The 14695-nt window shown below is 40.9% G+C and overlaps 1 protein-coding gene across 17 annotated transcripts in view; it reads left to right on the top strand.

Annotated features, from left to right (window-relative positions):
- The window catches only part of PHACTR1 (phosphatase and actin regulator 1), a 283166-nt gene that overhangs the window by 24046 nt on the left and 244425 nt on the right, over positions 1 to 14695 (top strand). For 11 of the 17 annotated variants that reach the window (XM_072329549.1, XM_072329546.1, XM_072329542.1 and 8 more), the window contains exon 5: positions 2894 to 2998. The exons of the other annotated variants lie outside the window; for them this stretch is intronic. In XM_072329549.1, the coding sequence (XP_072185650.1) occupies positions 2894 to 2998 (105 nt within the window). The remainder of the gene's footprint in view (positions 1 to 2893; positions 2999 to 14695) is intronic. 17 annotated transcript variants of the gene reach the window in all.

Genomic DNA, 14695 nt, shown 5'->3' on the forward strand with positions numbered 1-14695 from the left:
TATCCATGTCAGTCACAGGTAGACAGTTCAGAAGCTGTGTTAGCTGCTCCCTTCTTGGAGGTGTTAAAGGTTGTGTTTCTGTATCTGTAGCCAACTGCGGTATTAAGTAGTAGTGCTTAATGCTGAGAGGGAGCAGAATGTTGGGCTTGTTTGCTTGTCTTTTCAGAGATACATTCTACTTTTAAACTCCTTTCTTCCCTCTGTCAAGTGAAAAGTCTTACCAGCTGTATCAGTGTAGTGAATGAAGAGATTCTTAGCTTTCATTAAGCCTCGCAAAAGAAAGAAAAAAATTAATGTCAGCAAGTTATAGAGGCATATACTGAGACAGTGAGTGTGGGAACAGTATTAGCTATAGCAAAATCCATCATTCCGGACATCTGATGTCCCATGTAGCTTTTTGCCACTGTACTGGAACGTGTATGAGCTTCGTTGTTCACTTGTATGAAACTGGTGGATTAGGTTTATGCATGCAGCAGAGCTGTTGTGTGGCCGTAGCCATTACTGTACATGTAGTTTTCTTTGTTGAATGGGATACTGTGAAGGACTTGCTTTTGGGAACTTGGTGTTTTATCTACTTCTGAATTTTATATTGAATCTAAGGCAGAGGTTTAAAGTGCTTTAAGCAAGGAAATATAGGTTGAATATCCAAGAAAACATTCTTGGTAGCTTAGATCTTCTCTCATGTCTTGGTTTAGCTAGTGGTGAAATTTTAGAAGATCTGGGACTGTACATAATGACGTCCCTATCTATTTGTTTTACTGGTGGATAAGAATATTGCTATTATGATTGCTCCTGCCTACGGCGTGACCTCTTAAGTAATGTGTCATTCAATGAAAACAAGAACGTGCCTGTTGTCCTTACTCTGTCCTCAAGTGTGCCAGGAGAAGTCATCCCCAGGCAGTGCGTATGCCCTTTCCATGAGGCAGAACCTCAGAAGACCTAGAAATCATGCAGACAGAAAGAGTGAGAGTGATGGTGAATGTGTACCGCGTCCTTCTCTAATTACAATAAATTGACTAAGTGACCTTAGTAGTTTTACTTACTTCTTCCATCTCCAAATTTTGGAAGGGATCAGTTCATTTTTTTTTCTGGGAAGCCATTGTGTGCATGAGGAAAGGGAAGAAGGGGCAAAGTGAACGTAGTCCTTCAGAAATACCTCCTTTCCCAAAAATAAGAGTGGATGGAGGAAAGATGTTTCTTTATGCTAGAACTGAATGTGTTGGGATTTTTTCGTTGTTGTTATTTGGTGTATTTTTCCCCTACTTACTGGATTTTATTTTTGATATAGAGGATTGTATTTTTTATTTAGCATCTCTTAAGTAGCTTCTGTAAGTCTGTATTCAGAGTATTATATCTGAGTTACAGATACTTTTTCTTGCTAGATCTCTTGTATCTTGTGGCACGAATGTGCAGGTATTTATGTGCCTTCATTAAAGTTTTTATTCTCCTCTATAAAGTGAAACCTGAGTGCCAACCACTTGCTGCTGACAAAGTCCTCTGATTTATTTTTTTCTGTTTTCCTTGGGAATCTCTTGCCTTAATTCTGTGTAGCAGAGTGGATGCTCTCTCCAAAGTATTTTTCATCATATTGGCTGAGGATGTGACGATAAAAGCCAGTGCAAGTTCTTTTTGAACTCTTTTATCTACTGACTCTACAATACCCTGAAACCACGTTGGCCCCAGAGCAAAGGTTTAGGCATACATCTTGTGCAAAGAAACTTATCTCATTGCAATATCCTGTCACTACACTTGCATGATTTGCCCAGTGAGGGTTATGGTGATAGGTTTGCATGCATGTGCTCCTCACCTTAGGAACTCTTTCCAGCAGCTTCAAAACTTAAGTAAAAGCAATGCCTTTCAAAGGTTTTTTTACTCTTCTTTCTCCTCCCTTTCAGGAAAAGGATATGAAAAAAAAAAGAGCAAATAGGCTTACTTTTAATGCAGTTTTATGTAGTTTGGGGGACTTGAAAGCAAAAGAAAATTCCGAAGAGTTCAGACTGTTTTCCTATTTGTTCAAATTATACTTGTATCCATAGGCCCTTTTATACAGCACAGTTCCTAGATCCCAGTGGATACCAAACAGCTACCCGAAGCTCTGGTTACGTTTTACACTGTGTAAGCCCCAAAACAGCCTTCCAGTTTTGTTACAGCAATTAGCCATGGAAAAGAAAGAAATGCTGTATTGTGATTAAGCTGAGTTTCTTAGCCCTCTCCCGGTTTTTAGGAAAGCACTGATGTGTCTTGGTTCATCATTAACGGGGATCAGAGGGATGTTCCTGAATCTGTCTTTAAATGGCAAATTAAAATGCAAGAGCCTTGTTTTCCTTTCTTGCACCCTCATTTTCAGTTGGGCCCAAGGAAGCATTCGTGTTTAAGGTGAAAGAGAAAATGTCCACATCAGTGCTGAGAGGCGTAAAGCCAATTGGACTGGGTGAAACTCATGCTGATTGTTACTTAGTTTGAAATGGGCTACTGGAGAAGGGACTTATAGTTCTTTAAATGATGTTTTTCATTCAAGTACTGCTGTTTTTCTTGTTTGGATAGTCATCAAAATGCAGTCACTCAGTAAAGAAACATCCTTCCAGCTGTGTTGCCTTCAGACTGAGATAGTTCCCTAGGTACTGTGTTTGCATAGGTCAGCCTCCTGGAAACCAGAGCCACAGAGCTATGTGTCTGATGTGCACCTTAGTGTGTGTCAGCAATGTGCTTGTGACACGTGTACAGCTTGAGGGAGGCAGGGGTGTTCCCCAGATCCCTAATCATAGCACTCCATTAATGTTTGTATAGTCTCTTCCCCCTCACTTGGGCTGCTGGCTCATACAGCCTCTGAATATCTCCATGGCTTGCAGTTGTCAGATGTGCCAGGTTTCTTCTTGTTTCTGCCCAAACACAGCTTCTCTGCGGGGAAGAAATCCAAGTCTGCAAAACGTTTGCCAGGGATCTCCAGATGCGAAGCAAGCCCATCAGAGCAATAGACTAAGCCTGCCTCTGGACATTTGTAAGTCTATGTACTTTTCTGTATGTTCAAAGAGCTTCTCCACAGAGCATGCATGGCCAATCTGATACATCCTAGAAATGTATGTATTTCTGTTTAAGGCCGTAGCCTTACTACTGTCCTCAGGATGCCCCGTGGAAAGTAATTTGTGGCTGACTTCACAGTGCCTGCACTAGAAGCAGACTTTTCTGGGCCTATAAGGGCACTGATATGCTATACATATCATTGTGTTGGTACACCAGTACAACAGCAAGGAGAAAAAACCTGTATTTCTCATCCTATAAGTGCTAACAGATAAGTATTAATCATCTATATTGAAATATTAATAGACATCGCTGAGTTAGCTGGAATCTCTGCAGTTAATACAGAGTAATGGATACATTGAATTGGAGCAGCAGTTCATCAGATCTGAGCTTTTGCTCTCTGTAGTGTCAAAAACATAGAGAATTCAGAGGTATGTGACTGTTACAGTTTGTCATAGTTTTGTGGTGCTGCTGTCAATATTCCACATTATAACATCATGTGCAGTATGGATCATCCATACTCCAGTTCCGTAGAATGGTAGCATCCCAGGTGCTCAGCTCTCGGAGAAGAACTACATATCCCAGAGGACACCGCGGCCAGAGATAAGTCACGGGAGGAGGACATTTATAATCTCGCTCCCAGGCTGGAACTCTCTCTCTCTCGGACTCTCAGGGAGTGAGAAGCATTCCTGCCGTGTCGCCTAGACTTCACAGTAGGCCTCTCGGTTTTCGGGGACTCTCTCTCTTCGTTTTGTTCAATTAATTAGCCTCAATCATTGTATTCCGATATCATATTTAGTAAAATAAGTTTTCCTCCTTAGATTGCTGCCACTGTTTTATTTTCCCTTCCTTTCCGGGGCCCCGGGAGGGGAGGGGAGGCCCTACGGGGCAGCTGCCCTGTCACGGATACAGGTAAATCTAGATAATCTGTGACACAGTTCTTCAATCATTGCAGAACACATTGGCTATGCTCATCAGAAAGTCAAAGAAATAAAGGGCAAAGCTCACAGAGGTCATATAAATGCTTTTATTTTGGTCATTCAGAGTGCAGAGTGATTCTTTCAATGCTGACCCATCTTTGGAGCATTGAGTCCTCTGCATTGGAGGAGAGGAAGGAGAAATAGATGTACTAGTTAGCAGGTGGGTGCATTTCATTAGGCAAATCAAAAGCCTGGAAGTTTTAAACAGGATTTTGATTCTTCTAGAGCTGGCTTGCCAGGCACTGGCAGCAGTGATGGAGTTTCATTTTGCTGGTTCTGTACTGTTCAGAATAATGCAACTCACATGATGTCCAGAGAATCAGCGAGCTCCCAGCAAGAAGCATGTCAGAAATAAATGTGAAGCTAGTGAGTTGTTTTCTTGATATAAGACCTGTCATTTCAGTCAGTGTTTTCCACCCAGTACTGAGAAACTCTGTTCTAGCCTTAGTGTGATGGAGAGTTTACTTTGGTGTGTGGACTTTGAAAATCCCATGAAAAAGCCCAGTCTACCCCCTAATTCAACACTGCTTTCCAGTGGCTGACCTGCATGTAGTTTTATGAATCGCATGCTTTTCCTGTAGCTTGCTCATGTCTTGGGGTTCTCAACATGATCACTGTTGTTCTGTTTGGCAGAATCTGAGAGAAAAGCAAGAGAAAATGTGACAGTTTTGACTTGTTCACATCCATTTCTTGTCTTTTTGCTGTCATAGATCTGAACTGGAATGGCTACTGGGACATGGAGTTTGCTGGTAGAAGGATTTGAGGGGATGGGAAAGGAATCTTACCCAAATGGCTGTGTCCTTGAAGGGTTTGATGACAAAGCCAGGCTATGAAATACAGACTGTGTTTTGTCTTTAGCCTCTTCTCTGTTCAAACCAGACTTTCAAAGCGTTTAGGTTATAAAACTATTGTAATACAGTAAAATAGCAGAGGTCAAAATTCTTGCAGGTTTTCTTTAAAGTGCTAATGACTGTTAGATGATGCATTATCTGGCAGTAAACAGGGCAGCAGGAGGCCCAGCAGTAGCATCTTAAATGCCAAGAAATAGAAAAGCCAAATATGTTGCACTCTGGAAAAAGATGAAGGTGAAACTGGAGTGCCCACATTTGCCTTCTTACTCAGGAACTCCTTGTGGACTAAAAGACTGAAGTTAGTGGTGCAGTGCAAAGCATGAGATGATACTGCGTCTAAAGTGTGACAGATATTCAACTTAAGTAACTACTGCTAATTATTCAATTAGAATTTTTAAGACAACGTGGTAAAAGTAGAAGGTAAGAAAAAGGATGTGCTGCTGCAGTGGTGTGCATAGAGACTTTAGAAAATAAGTTGTTCTACACAGTACAATAACTAAAAGAAAATCATTTCTTGTTAATAGATTTGAAATTGACAGTTACCTTGACTTGACAGGAACATTTAAATAATAATAATAATAATCACAAAAACAAAAGATGATCAGGTGGGAAGAAGGGAAGGATACCTGTAACTTGGATCTGGGAATATGCAGAATATTTTGCTGCTTGTTTCACTGCAAGGAGGCATTTTTATCTTGATGCTGCAGAGGCTGCTTTGTTACATGAATCACCACAGAACTGGTAATTCTCAGAGTCGGAAGCTTTATGCCAAGTGTGGAGGTGATTAGATTTAGAGTAGCAGTGACTCGCTCAAGCAGCCCTGCTCCCTGCAGTGGGACTGCACTTGTGTGCAGAGGTTGCAGAATTGACATGCTGCTGCTGGGGGATCAGGAGGGTGAGAGGGAAAGGCAGCATGCCTCCCAGAGCATTTCCATCTCTTCTATGTGAGATGGGAAGAGCTGCTTTCTCTGTGCAGTCAGTCTGGACCCCACTGAGCAGTCCTCCTGCTGGGATGTGTATCACACCAGGATAGGTGCCTACACCAGGAAGCATTAAGGTCATTCATGTTTCTCAGCACCAGCCATGCTCTGCTCATGTGTCAGGGGAGAAATCTGCCCTTTGGGGCTTCCCTGCTGTGTTGCTATTCTGCGCTGCCGCCCTGTGGATCCAGCCCTTGAAGGCAAGAATGTTTGTCCCTTAGTATTTGTCTGCTTGAAAAGCATCAGTGCTTCCTATTCAGGTTAGGTCTGTGTCAGTGAAAAAGAACTTTGAGTTGATCAAGAAAGAGATGTAAATAATGTAAGCCTTCTTGCTAAAATTTAGGGTTTTTTTGCCTTTCTGGTCTGTAGGCAAGATTTTTAGTGCAAGAGATGTTCATTGGATTTGGTGGGACTTTTGCTGAGTGATCCAAACTCAGGGCTAGCAATGCATTGGCTGTGCTTGCCACTGAAGGAGGATGAAGGTCACATGTTCTGCAACCTGGAGGAAATGCTGCTCAATGCGTATCAGAAAACGCTGAGGCCCCACAGGCTTTGGCATCAGCAGGATCCTACTCTGGCTTTCATCTACAACCAGCTCTTAAGGAGTCCCAAGGGAGTTGTTTTTCCTCTAAGCAAGTAGAATGACTAAAAGTCCGGTAAGCAATCTTTATGAGCACGAGTTAAATTTTCCAGATGGCATTTGAACACCTTATCTCTGATCTAGCCCTGTACTGTTCTTCATACTTGTTAGATCTCAGTGCATGTGCAGTTGCATGTAGCTCTGCTACCTTTCATCTCCTTTCCCCGGAGACTAATGCATGAACACTGAAGTCACAAAGACCCCAAACTCAGCCATTCAGGTGGTCTTCTGCTGGAAGAGGTCACTCAGTAACGGGGATGGAACAACCTCTTGATTCATTTTTATCACTGAAATCAGTGTTCTTTTAGAAAAGCCTCAGTGTGCTTACATAGGTGTAAGTTTTAATCAAACAATAATCAGGGATAATCAGAAATAAGGGGTTAAAGTTGGCGCTTCAAATCAATTATGGTGTGTGTCTGTCCAGCCAGTGGGATTTCCAGTTAAGAGTGCTACCTTCATCTATATTTCAGCAGCCTGGTGAGTGAAATACGAGCACTTGCTCTAAAGAGCTGCTTAAGAAATACTTGGAAAGTTAGGAGTATGCCAAGTGCAGTTGTAGGAAAGGAGTTGGTGGCTTGTGGGGTTTACTTTGGTTTTGGCTGTTTGTGGTTCAGCTAAAAGCAGAAACTCCTGCTGCTTCCTGTATGCCTGTTGTGGCTACGTAATGTATCAAACACTGCATCCTCATACTTTATTAATTTCTTGCTTTTATTTTGATTCTGATTAGTATGAAAATTAGTATTCAACCAGTCAGAAGAAACACAGAAATAATCTCTTAAATCTGAGATTTTAGTCTGCTTTTTTGCTATATAGGCTTATACTCTGGGGGGGGGGAAGAAAAAACATGCACTCATTTGTACATCCAACAGGCAATCTGTGACCCTAATTGAGAAAGACCTTTTCTATCCTTAATTGTAGTGTTTAAAAGAGATAATGTAGTATGAATTCTCAGTGACACTGCTCAAGCTATTTAGGGGTTCTTCATAATGCCCATGCTAGACAGGGCTCACTTACAGCTTGCAAGGTTGAGCCTTGCACTGGAAATGGGGCCTGAGTTACCTGTGTGGAGGGTTTTCCTCCCTTACTGTTATTGTGATTTGTTGGTCTTTTTAGTGTGTTTTTACCTGGAGTGTCATAAGGACATGACCTTCCAGGCAATTATTTTTCTTTCTGCATGCCAGCTTCTGGAAATTGGTACTAAAGCCAGGTGCCCTCTGGTTCATAACTTAGATTGTGTTGAATTAATCAGACCTCAATTTAGAATGAATTGCAGTGGAACAGAGCATTGTTTTTGGAGACCTATCATAGAGATCTGAAGGGGAAACCTTCCCTTTACAAGACTTGTTTTTCTTTAATAAAAGCAATGCTGTTATTTGGTAGGCTATTAAATGCAGACAGTTGAAGTACCACCATCTGCTGTGTGTGTAGCAAATCCAGTATTATGGAATGCCTCTGTGGCCATTCAATAAATAAGAAACTAGTCATATATTCAGTGTAATTGAATGTTTGTGGTAATGTGTATTACTGATGATTTGTACTGACAGTACAGTCTGAAAACATCAGCACGAACATTTGGGATAAAACTTTTCATGTGACAAACCATAAACTTGTCTGTAGTTGTTCAGAAATGGATGTGATGTCCTGGTGCAGCTTCCTGAAGCATTCTGCTGTGTTGTGAGCCGGTCATTTAAGTTAAAAGCAGATGCGTCTCTTTTGAAATGAATGTTGGGCGCCTTAAATAAGTGTGTGTTTCTTTATTTTTACTTTCTAACACTTCTCAGATCTCTGAAGGTATCTTTGGATCACTTCTTGTTGTTTTTTTCTTAATGTAAAAGAGTATGAACTACAGGTGACCCTTTTGCATCCCTCACTTTGAACCTTTCTGGTGACTTCTATTGTTCAGTTTTCAAGGTAATTCAGTCTATAGGCAATCCTGACGTTGGTCACGGGTTGATGAAAGGAAATGAGATAACGAAAATATTCCTTAGGTATCCTTTGCCCTTCTTGCTAAATCTTACTGTGTTTTCTAAGTCACCAATGATACTGCTTGTAGCTCTAGTTCACTATTCTGAATTTCAGCTGGGATGCAGTTTCCTGACCCTTCCAGAAGAGGTTTAGATTAGACATAAGATGGAAATTTTCCTCTCAGAGAGTGGTCAGGCACTGGAATGGCTGCCCAGGGAGGTGGTGGAGTTGCTGTCCCTGTCAGTGTTCAAGAGGCGTTGTAATGAGGAACTATGAGAGATGGTTTAATGGCTTGTGGTAGCAATGGTAATGGGAGGACGGTTGGACTAGATGATCTTGTAGGTCCTTTCCAACCTTCTGATTCTATGATTCTATGAGCACATTTAAATCAGTTCCTTTCTTCCTACAAGAATATGCTTTAAAAGTATATGACACGTGGTGCTGAAAGTCTTTGCTTAACCAGATTGGGTTTTTAACTGAGATTTTCTTTTCTAAACAACCTCATTGCTTTTTCAAAAATACTAAATGCTGTTATGAATAAGATGGTGGGGACATACAGCTGTAATTTTGTGTATTTCCAGGCATAAACAAGAGTAGCTACATTTGAACAAGATTTAATAGGAAAGGTGGACCTGCTATTAGTACAAGACTTGAACTGCTTCGTTTTCTGCTTTTTCCCCCTTTTTTTAATTCAAACAAATGCAGAACTATTCCTCAGTGCATTATTGTCTTTGGGTGGGAGAGGAAATGTCCTCAGGTATTGATGTATCTCTAATGCTTCTAAGAAGCTTTACTCAGTATATTTACTCAACTAGCATTGTAGGCATAAATTTAGACGTGAAATTTAAAAGTATGTTTTTCTATGGATAAATGTGAATAAAAGTTGTGTTCCTGATGTTGAAGGGGAGATTCAGCAATGGGAAGTGGAAAATAACTCCAAGGCTGCCTCTGAGGTTCACAGAGAGGTCATCGTTTCCCAAATGGCTCACTGGATTTCTTCCTGCAGAATCACAGCTTTTGTGCAGAGAAATTCTTTAATCTTCTGCTGAGATAGCAGGGATTTTGTGCTTTCAAAATATACTTGATCAAAGAATTTTACTTGGACAGTTAAAACTGTGAAATCTTTTCAGTCAACTTTTTGCAGGCCTTCAGCAGATCTGGATTCATCAAAACCAACATGCTTAGCAGTTCAATGTTAGCAGTCCCCACACTTGATTTCTCTCTTCTCCCTCTGTAGGCTCTCTGACTTTCAGAGATTTCGAAAGCTTCTTAGTAATGGAAGTGGCTGCTCTTGCAGTGTTCTTTTCATTGCAGCATTGCGTAAGTGTTTTTCTGCACTGTGTCGCCGGGCCTGAGCCACATGTGACGATTACAGCTATACCTTAATGAATGAATAATAACTCTTGTGGATTTTCAGACACGGATGGCTCAAAGTTGGCTAGCTTTAAACATGATTCCCTATACTTCCTGAAAACTAATTTCTGCAAAGTTGTTTTTTTTCCTATACTGCTTGTAAATCTGGGAAAATACTGTTTTGCTTTTTCACAGCTTGATCAAAATTTCTGAACGTTTTAACATCAAAACCTTCCATGACTATATGGAAAGAGAGCGTGAATAGCCTTAAGTATCACACTTAACTGAAAATGACAGTTGCTTGTGATTTAAGACCAAAAGGTTATATTTGACAAAGGCTTGTATTTGAGAGAGCCATCATCGTGGAGCAGAGCCTTGCAGAGCACGGAAGGGAGCACTTTGCAGAGCCACTATTGCTTTCTGTGGTTGAACGCCGTTTAATTGTTTCATGCTTGAAAACCTGGGAGCTACTCTGATGTATAAATAAATAGTATTGTGGTAGTTTAAGTGAATCTGTGTGCCAGCTGCCACAATCTGACCTGTCTCTGACCATGTCCTGTGTCTTCAGCTGGTGCTAGCATCTGTCCGGAATGAATAATCCAATAAAATAATAGCCCCCCCTAAAAAAGAGTTTTCAGCCAGATCCACTTATTGGACCAGCTCTCTGCATAGCTACAGCTGCCTCCTTATGGGACTGTACAGGCATTTACAGCTAAGGAAAAAAAAATCCTCTATCAGTTTGGATTTAAAGCAGGTTACTTTACCTTGGAACTGTATCAAAAACCACAACAAGGGCAGCAGTTGCAGGTGAAGCTTCCCTATTCTGTCCTTGTAGCATCGGTTTTTTGTTGTTTATATGCCTTCCTATAGGAAGGAAACAAGACAAGATTGTGGCTTTTGGGAATGGAGGGATGATGTGGGAGGTGTGCAGTAGAATCAACAGCACATTAAACAGTTGTAGTGTGGAAGCAAAAGAGGGATTGTTACACCCCACATTTCTTTCCAAGTGTGGTTTATTGGGGAATAACGCAACATTTCTTCATTTCCTAGAGCAGGTTGTTATCTTTTCTTACATCTTCATGGTTTCTTGGATATGATGACTTGCTTATTGTTAAACAACTGAGGGAAGTGCTTTTGCACACTTTGCCTTCCTACGATGCTGAAAGGAGGACTATTAGGGTGAGGATGGTGGCTCTCACATCTTATTTCAAAGCACTGTTAGCATACTCCATTGCATCAATAAAATGTCATTAAAATGCAGGGCTGAAAGAGCTTCAGAGTGATTGCTGAGTCCAACTCCTTGCTCATGCAGCTTGTCTCAGGGTTGACCTGTACCCTCTCTGCCTGATGAAGAGCTTTGAGCTCTTTATACATTGAAAGTGCTACAAGCAGGATTACGTTGAGTAAAGGTGTGTGTTTTTCTTTGTTTGCATGCATTTGTTTAGCTAAACATATGTGAAAGCATGAATCAGATGATGGGGCACTGTTATTGCTGTAAAAATATTGTTTCCCAAACTTAAACAAGCTGTACTTCCATGAGCAGTACAGCCATTTCTTTTTCCTGCTCTTAACTATAGACTGTGTCTGTCCTAGTTAAAGCAGTAAAATGCTGAGATGTGAGCTTAAACGCTTGCTTGGTCTTAAGTATTTCAGTCCACTGGAACCTAGGAGTGCTCCTGCTGCAGTCCTTGCTTCAGCTAATTGTGCACGTTCTTGCCTGTAAAAGCAACTTGGTTAAGGATTTCAGCAGCAGGATTATCAACCACTGTAACAATTTCTCACAAGTACAACGGGAAGCATGCAATGGAAATTCAGGAAATCACCTCTTAGAGCATTCATCTTTTCATTTGCTCACTGGACCATCTCCTTCATATGTTTTACAGTATCCATCCAACCTTAATTTTGGCTCCTGAGTATTCTGTATTGTAGCAATGTGCTGTTGAACCATAACTTTCTGTTTATTACTTCATGGATAAGTTTTCAAAACTCGTTATTTTCAACAGCTTACCTTACAGTACTGTTATTGGCTTCAGTAGTTGCTTGGTCACCAATTAGTGCTTCAGTCCATCTAATTAAAAACTGGCAGGCAGCTTAGTCCCTACATAATAATTTCCTAGGGTGATACAGAAAACTTGCTCAGAGAAAGAAATCAGTGGACTCCTGGGATTAAAGACTGTGTCTTTCTAACAGAAAGCAAAAGTTTCTGACTTGGATGTTAACAGCACTAACAGTGATGTTATGTTTAAGATGTAGTATGTGGCTTTCGTGGCTAGTGCTGAATGGAGATTGAGCAGAAGACCAAAGCTTGTGCACATCTGTGCAGAGGAGCCTCTTGCAATTCTGTGTTATCATCTGCTCCTCTTTCTCTCTGTTGAGGACAAGAAAGGAAAGGATCAGAAGCATCCATGCATTTGTTGTAGGCAGAGGTCCAATAACTCAGCCTGCCCAGAGATTGTCAGTGTGGGGAGCAGCGGCCTCTGGCTGCACACACTCACAGCAGTGTTCTGCTGGTTCAGAGCCATTGGAGTTGGCTTGTGAAGTAATTAGTGCTCTGCTAATGATATGGGATATGCAGTTTTAAAACTGCAGCTGTAAGCCATTCCTTTCTCTTTGTTCCTCACCCACTTGCTTTTCCTTTCTCTGAGCACGTTTTTTACTTCCCACACATGCACAAATGGCTTGCCAGTATTTGAAAGGGATGAAAACAGTTTTGAAGGGAGATTGGATCACAAAGCCAGGTTCAGAACTTAGTCTTCCAAGTGTGTGATTGCATGTTCTTCATTGCTTGTAACAGCAAATTTGAGTCTTGCATTATTGCTTGTGTTGCACTTTGCTGAAGTTTCTCCACAACTGAAACAGCCATGAGAGGGTTATGGGGAACTTTTGGAAGTTCTCCCCGGGTAGTGAGGTTAGCAATTTTAAAATGAAAACCATTAGCTCTCTAGTCCCCAGATATCACCTTCACAGTCTGTTTGAGGAGCAAGTAGGAGAAAGGAAAGGCTCACGCGTTCTTCTGACAAACTTAAGTGGAAAATCCATGGAAAGGATTAACTGTTCAGTTGAAATGATTGATCGTTCACTTTTGCCCAAACACTAAGACCAGGGAACCAAAAGCAGACACATCCTCACTGCACAGAAAGTCTCCTCTTGCCAGCCTGTTTTGATGTATGTCACATACATTGCTCAGTATCATTCCAAATAATTCCAGACCAAAATCAAATGATTCCTTGGTGTTTCCTTTAAGCATTTGTGTTTGTGTAAGAGCTGAAAATTACCTTTTAGTGGGGGCTGTCCAGATGTGGGTATGACACTGGCTGTTTGTCATGATCCAGAAGTCTGCTGAAGAAGTAACACTGGTTACTGATACCTTTGACAGAGAATAGCACTTCTGACTCCTGTGTAGTTACTTGTATGATATTCTTCAGTCATTGCTATACAGGTGATAGTGATCTATTTATGTCAAGTAAAGAAGCTATGTATGTGGAATAGTTGAGGTGCTTTGGAGATTGTCTGCTGTGCTCAGAGCAGGATCAAATACAGCAGGTTGCTCATTGCTCCTTCTAGTTGGGTTCTGAGTATTTCCATGGATGGAGACTCAGCATCCTCTCTGGGCAACCTATGGCAATGTTTTGACCGTTCTCGCTGTGATCACTTCTTCATATGTTTTAATCTAAGTTCTTTTATTTCAGTTTATTTTCAGTCCCTTGCCTTTTGTCCTGTCACTGGACTTTACTCAGAAGGGCCTGGCTCCATCTTCTCTACAGCCTGCTATTTATGTGTGTTGGTAATATCCTCCCCAGTCTTCTCTTCTACGTGTTGAGTAGTACTGCCTATTTTAGCCTCTCTACATACAAAAAAACAAAGCAAAACAAAACAAGAGCCCTTAATCATCTTTATCACCCTTTTCTGGTCTTACTCAGATATATTTCTGTCCTGATCAGTGATACTCAAGGTCTTTTGTTTAACTATTACGTTAATGCATAAGGAGTAGGTCACTACTGCATTACTACTTGTAATGTCAATTCCACATTTTCACTCCTACTCTTTTTTTTTGTTCTGAAGATAACAGAACAAGTCAGTAGGGCTTAGAAATAGAAAAAATAGAAGACTTTTCTACAGTGTTTCAGAGTGTCCCTGCAGAGGTTGGATTGCTGTCAGTCTCTGAATACCGATCTCAAGCTTTAGAAGTTTCCTACATTTGATTCCTTATAATGACCAAGGTAACTTCTTATGAATCTTTATGCACTGCTTTGACATCATCAGCTATAAAGGCTTTTTCTTCCTGTACTTGTGTGAAAAATCTGTTTTGCTTTTTTATATGATGTTGACAGAAATGAATTTGTTAATTACATTTGTCTCATAGTGAAGACTTTTTAGCACTGAGAAGTTCTAATGAGAGAGATAATGATGCAGGAGTTTGAAAATCATAGGGCTGCTGGTGGCTGTCACTTAGCTATCTTGTGTGACTTAAAGAGAATGTGTATCAAGTGGCATGAGTGACTCACCCGAACAGGGATGACTCAAGTTGTTGCTGTGAATTCTGCAAGGAATGTTAGATGATGGTGAACTCGCAGAGTGGCAGTGCTGCAAGTCTCTAGGTGACAACGAAGGTGCTTATATATTAGTGTGATGGAATCACATTAGGTTACATTCTGGACAAGAACTGAGACTTTTGCAAGTTGCCCAGTTTTGCAGGCTTGGAAGACTTATGAGTATGTTACTAAACCATCTCAGATAATGCCCTCAGTATGGATAAACATAAGGAGAGTGATGTTTATGACAGTACTTCTGATTGTCCTCATTTGTTTTTATCTAAATAATGTAACTCACTTTAAACACAGGACCAGGTATCCACCTGGCTCTGATGGAAACTTTAATGAATATACTGGAGAACTAGTAGCCAGGCTG

Source organism: Excalfactoria chinensis, chromosome 2, assembly GCF_039878825.1.
Source record: "Excalfactoria chinensis isolate bCotChi1 chromosome 2, bCotChi1.hap2, whole genome shotgun sequence".
NCBI lineage: Eukaryota > Metazoa > Chordata > Aves > Galliformes > Phasianidae > Excalfactoria > Excalfactoria chinensis.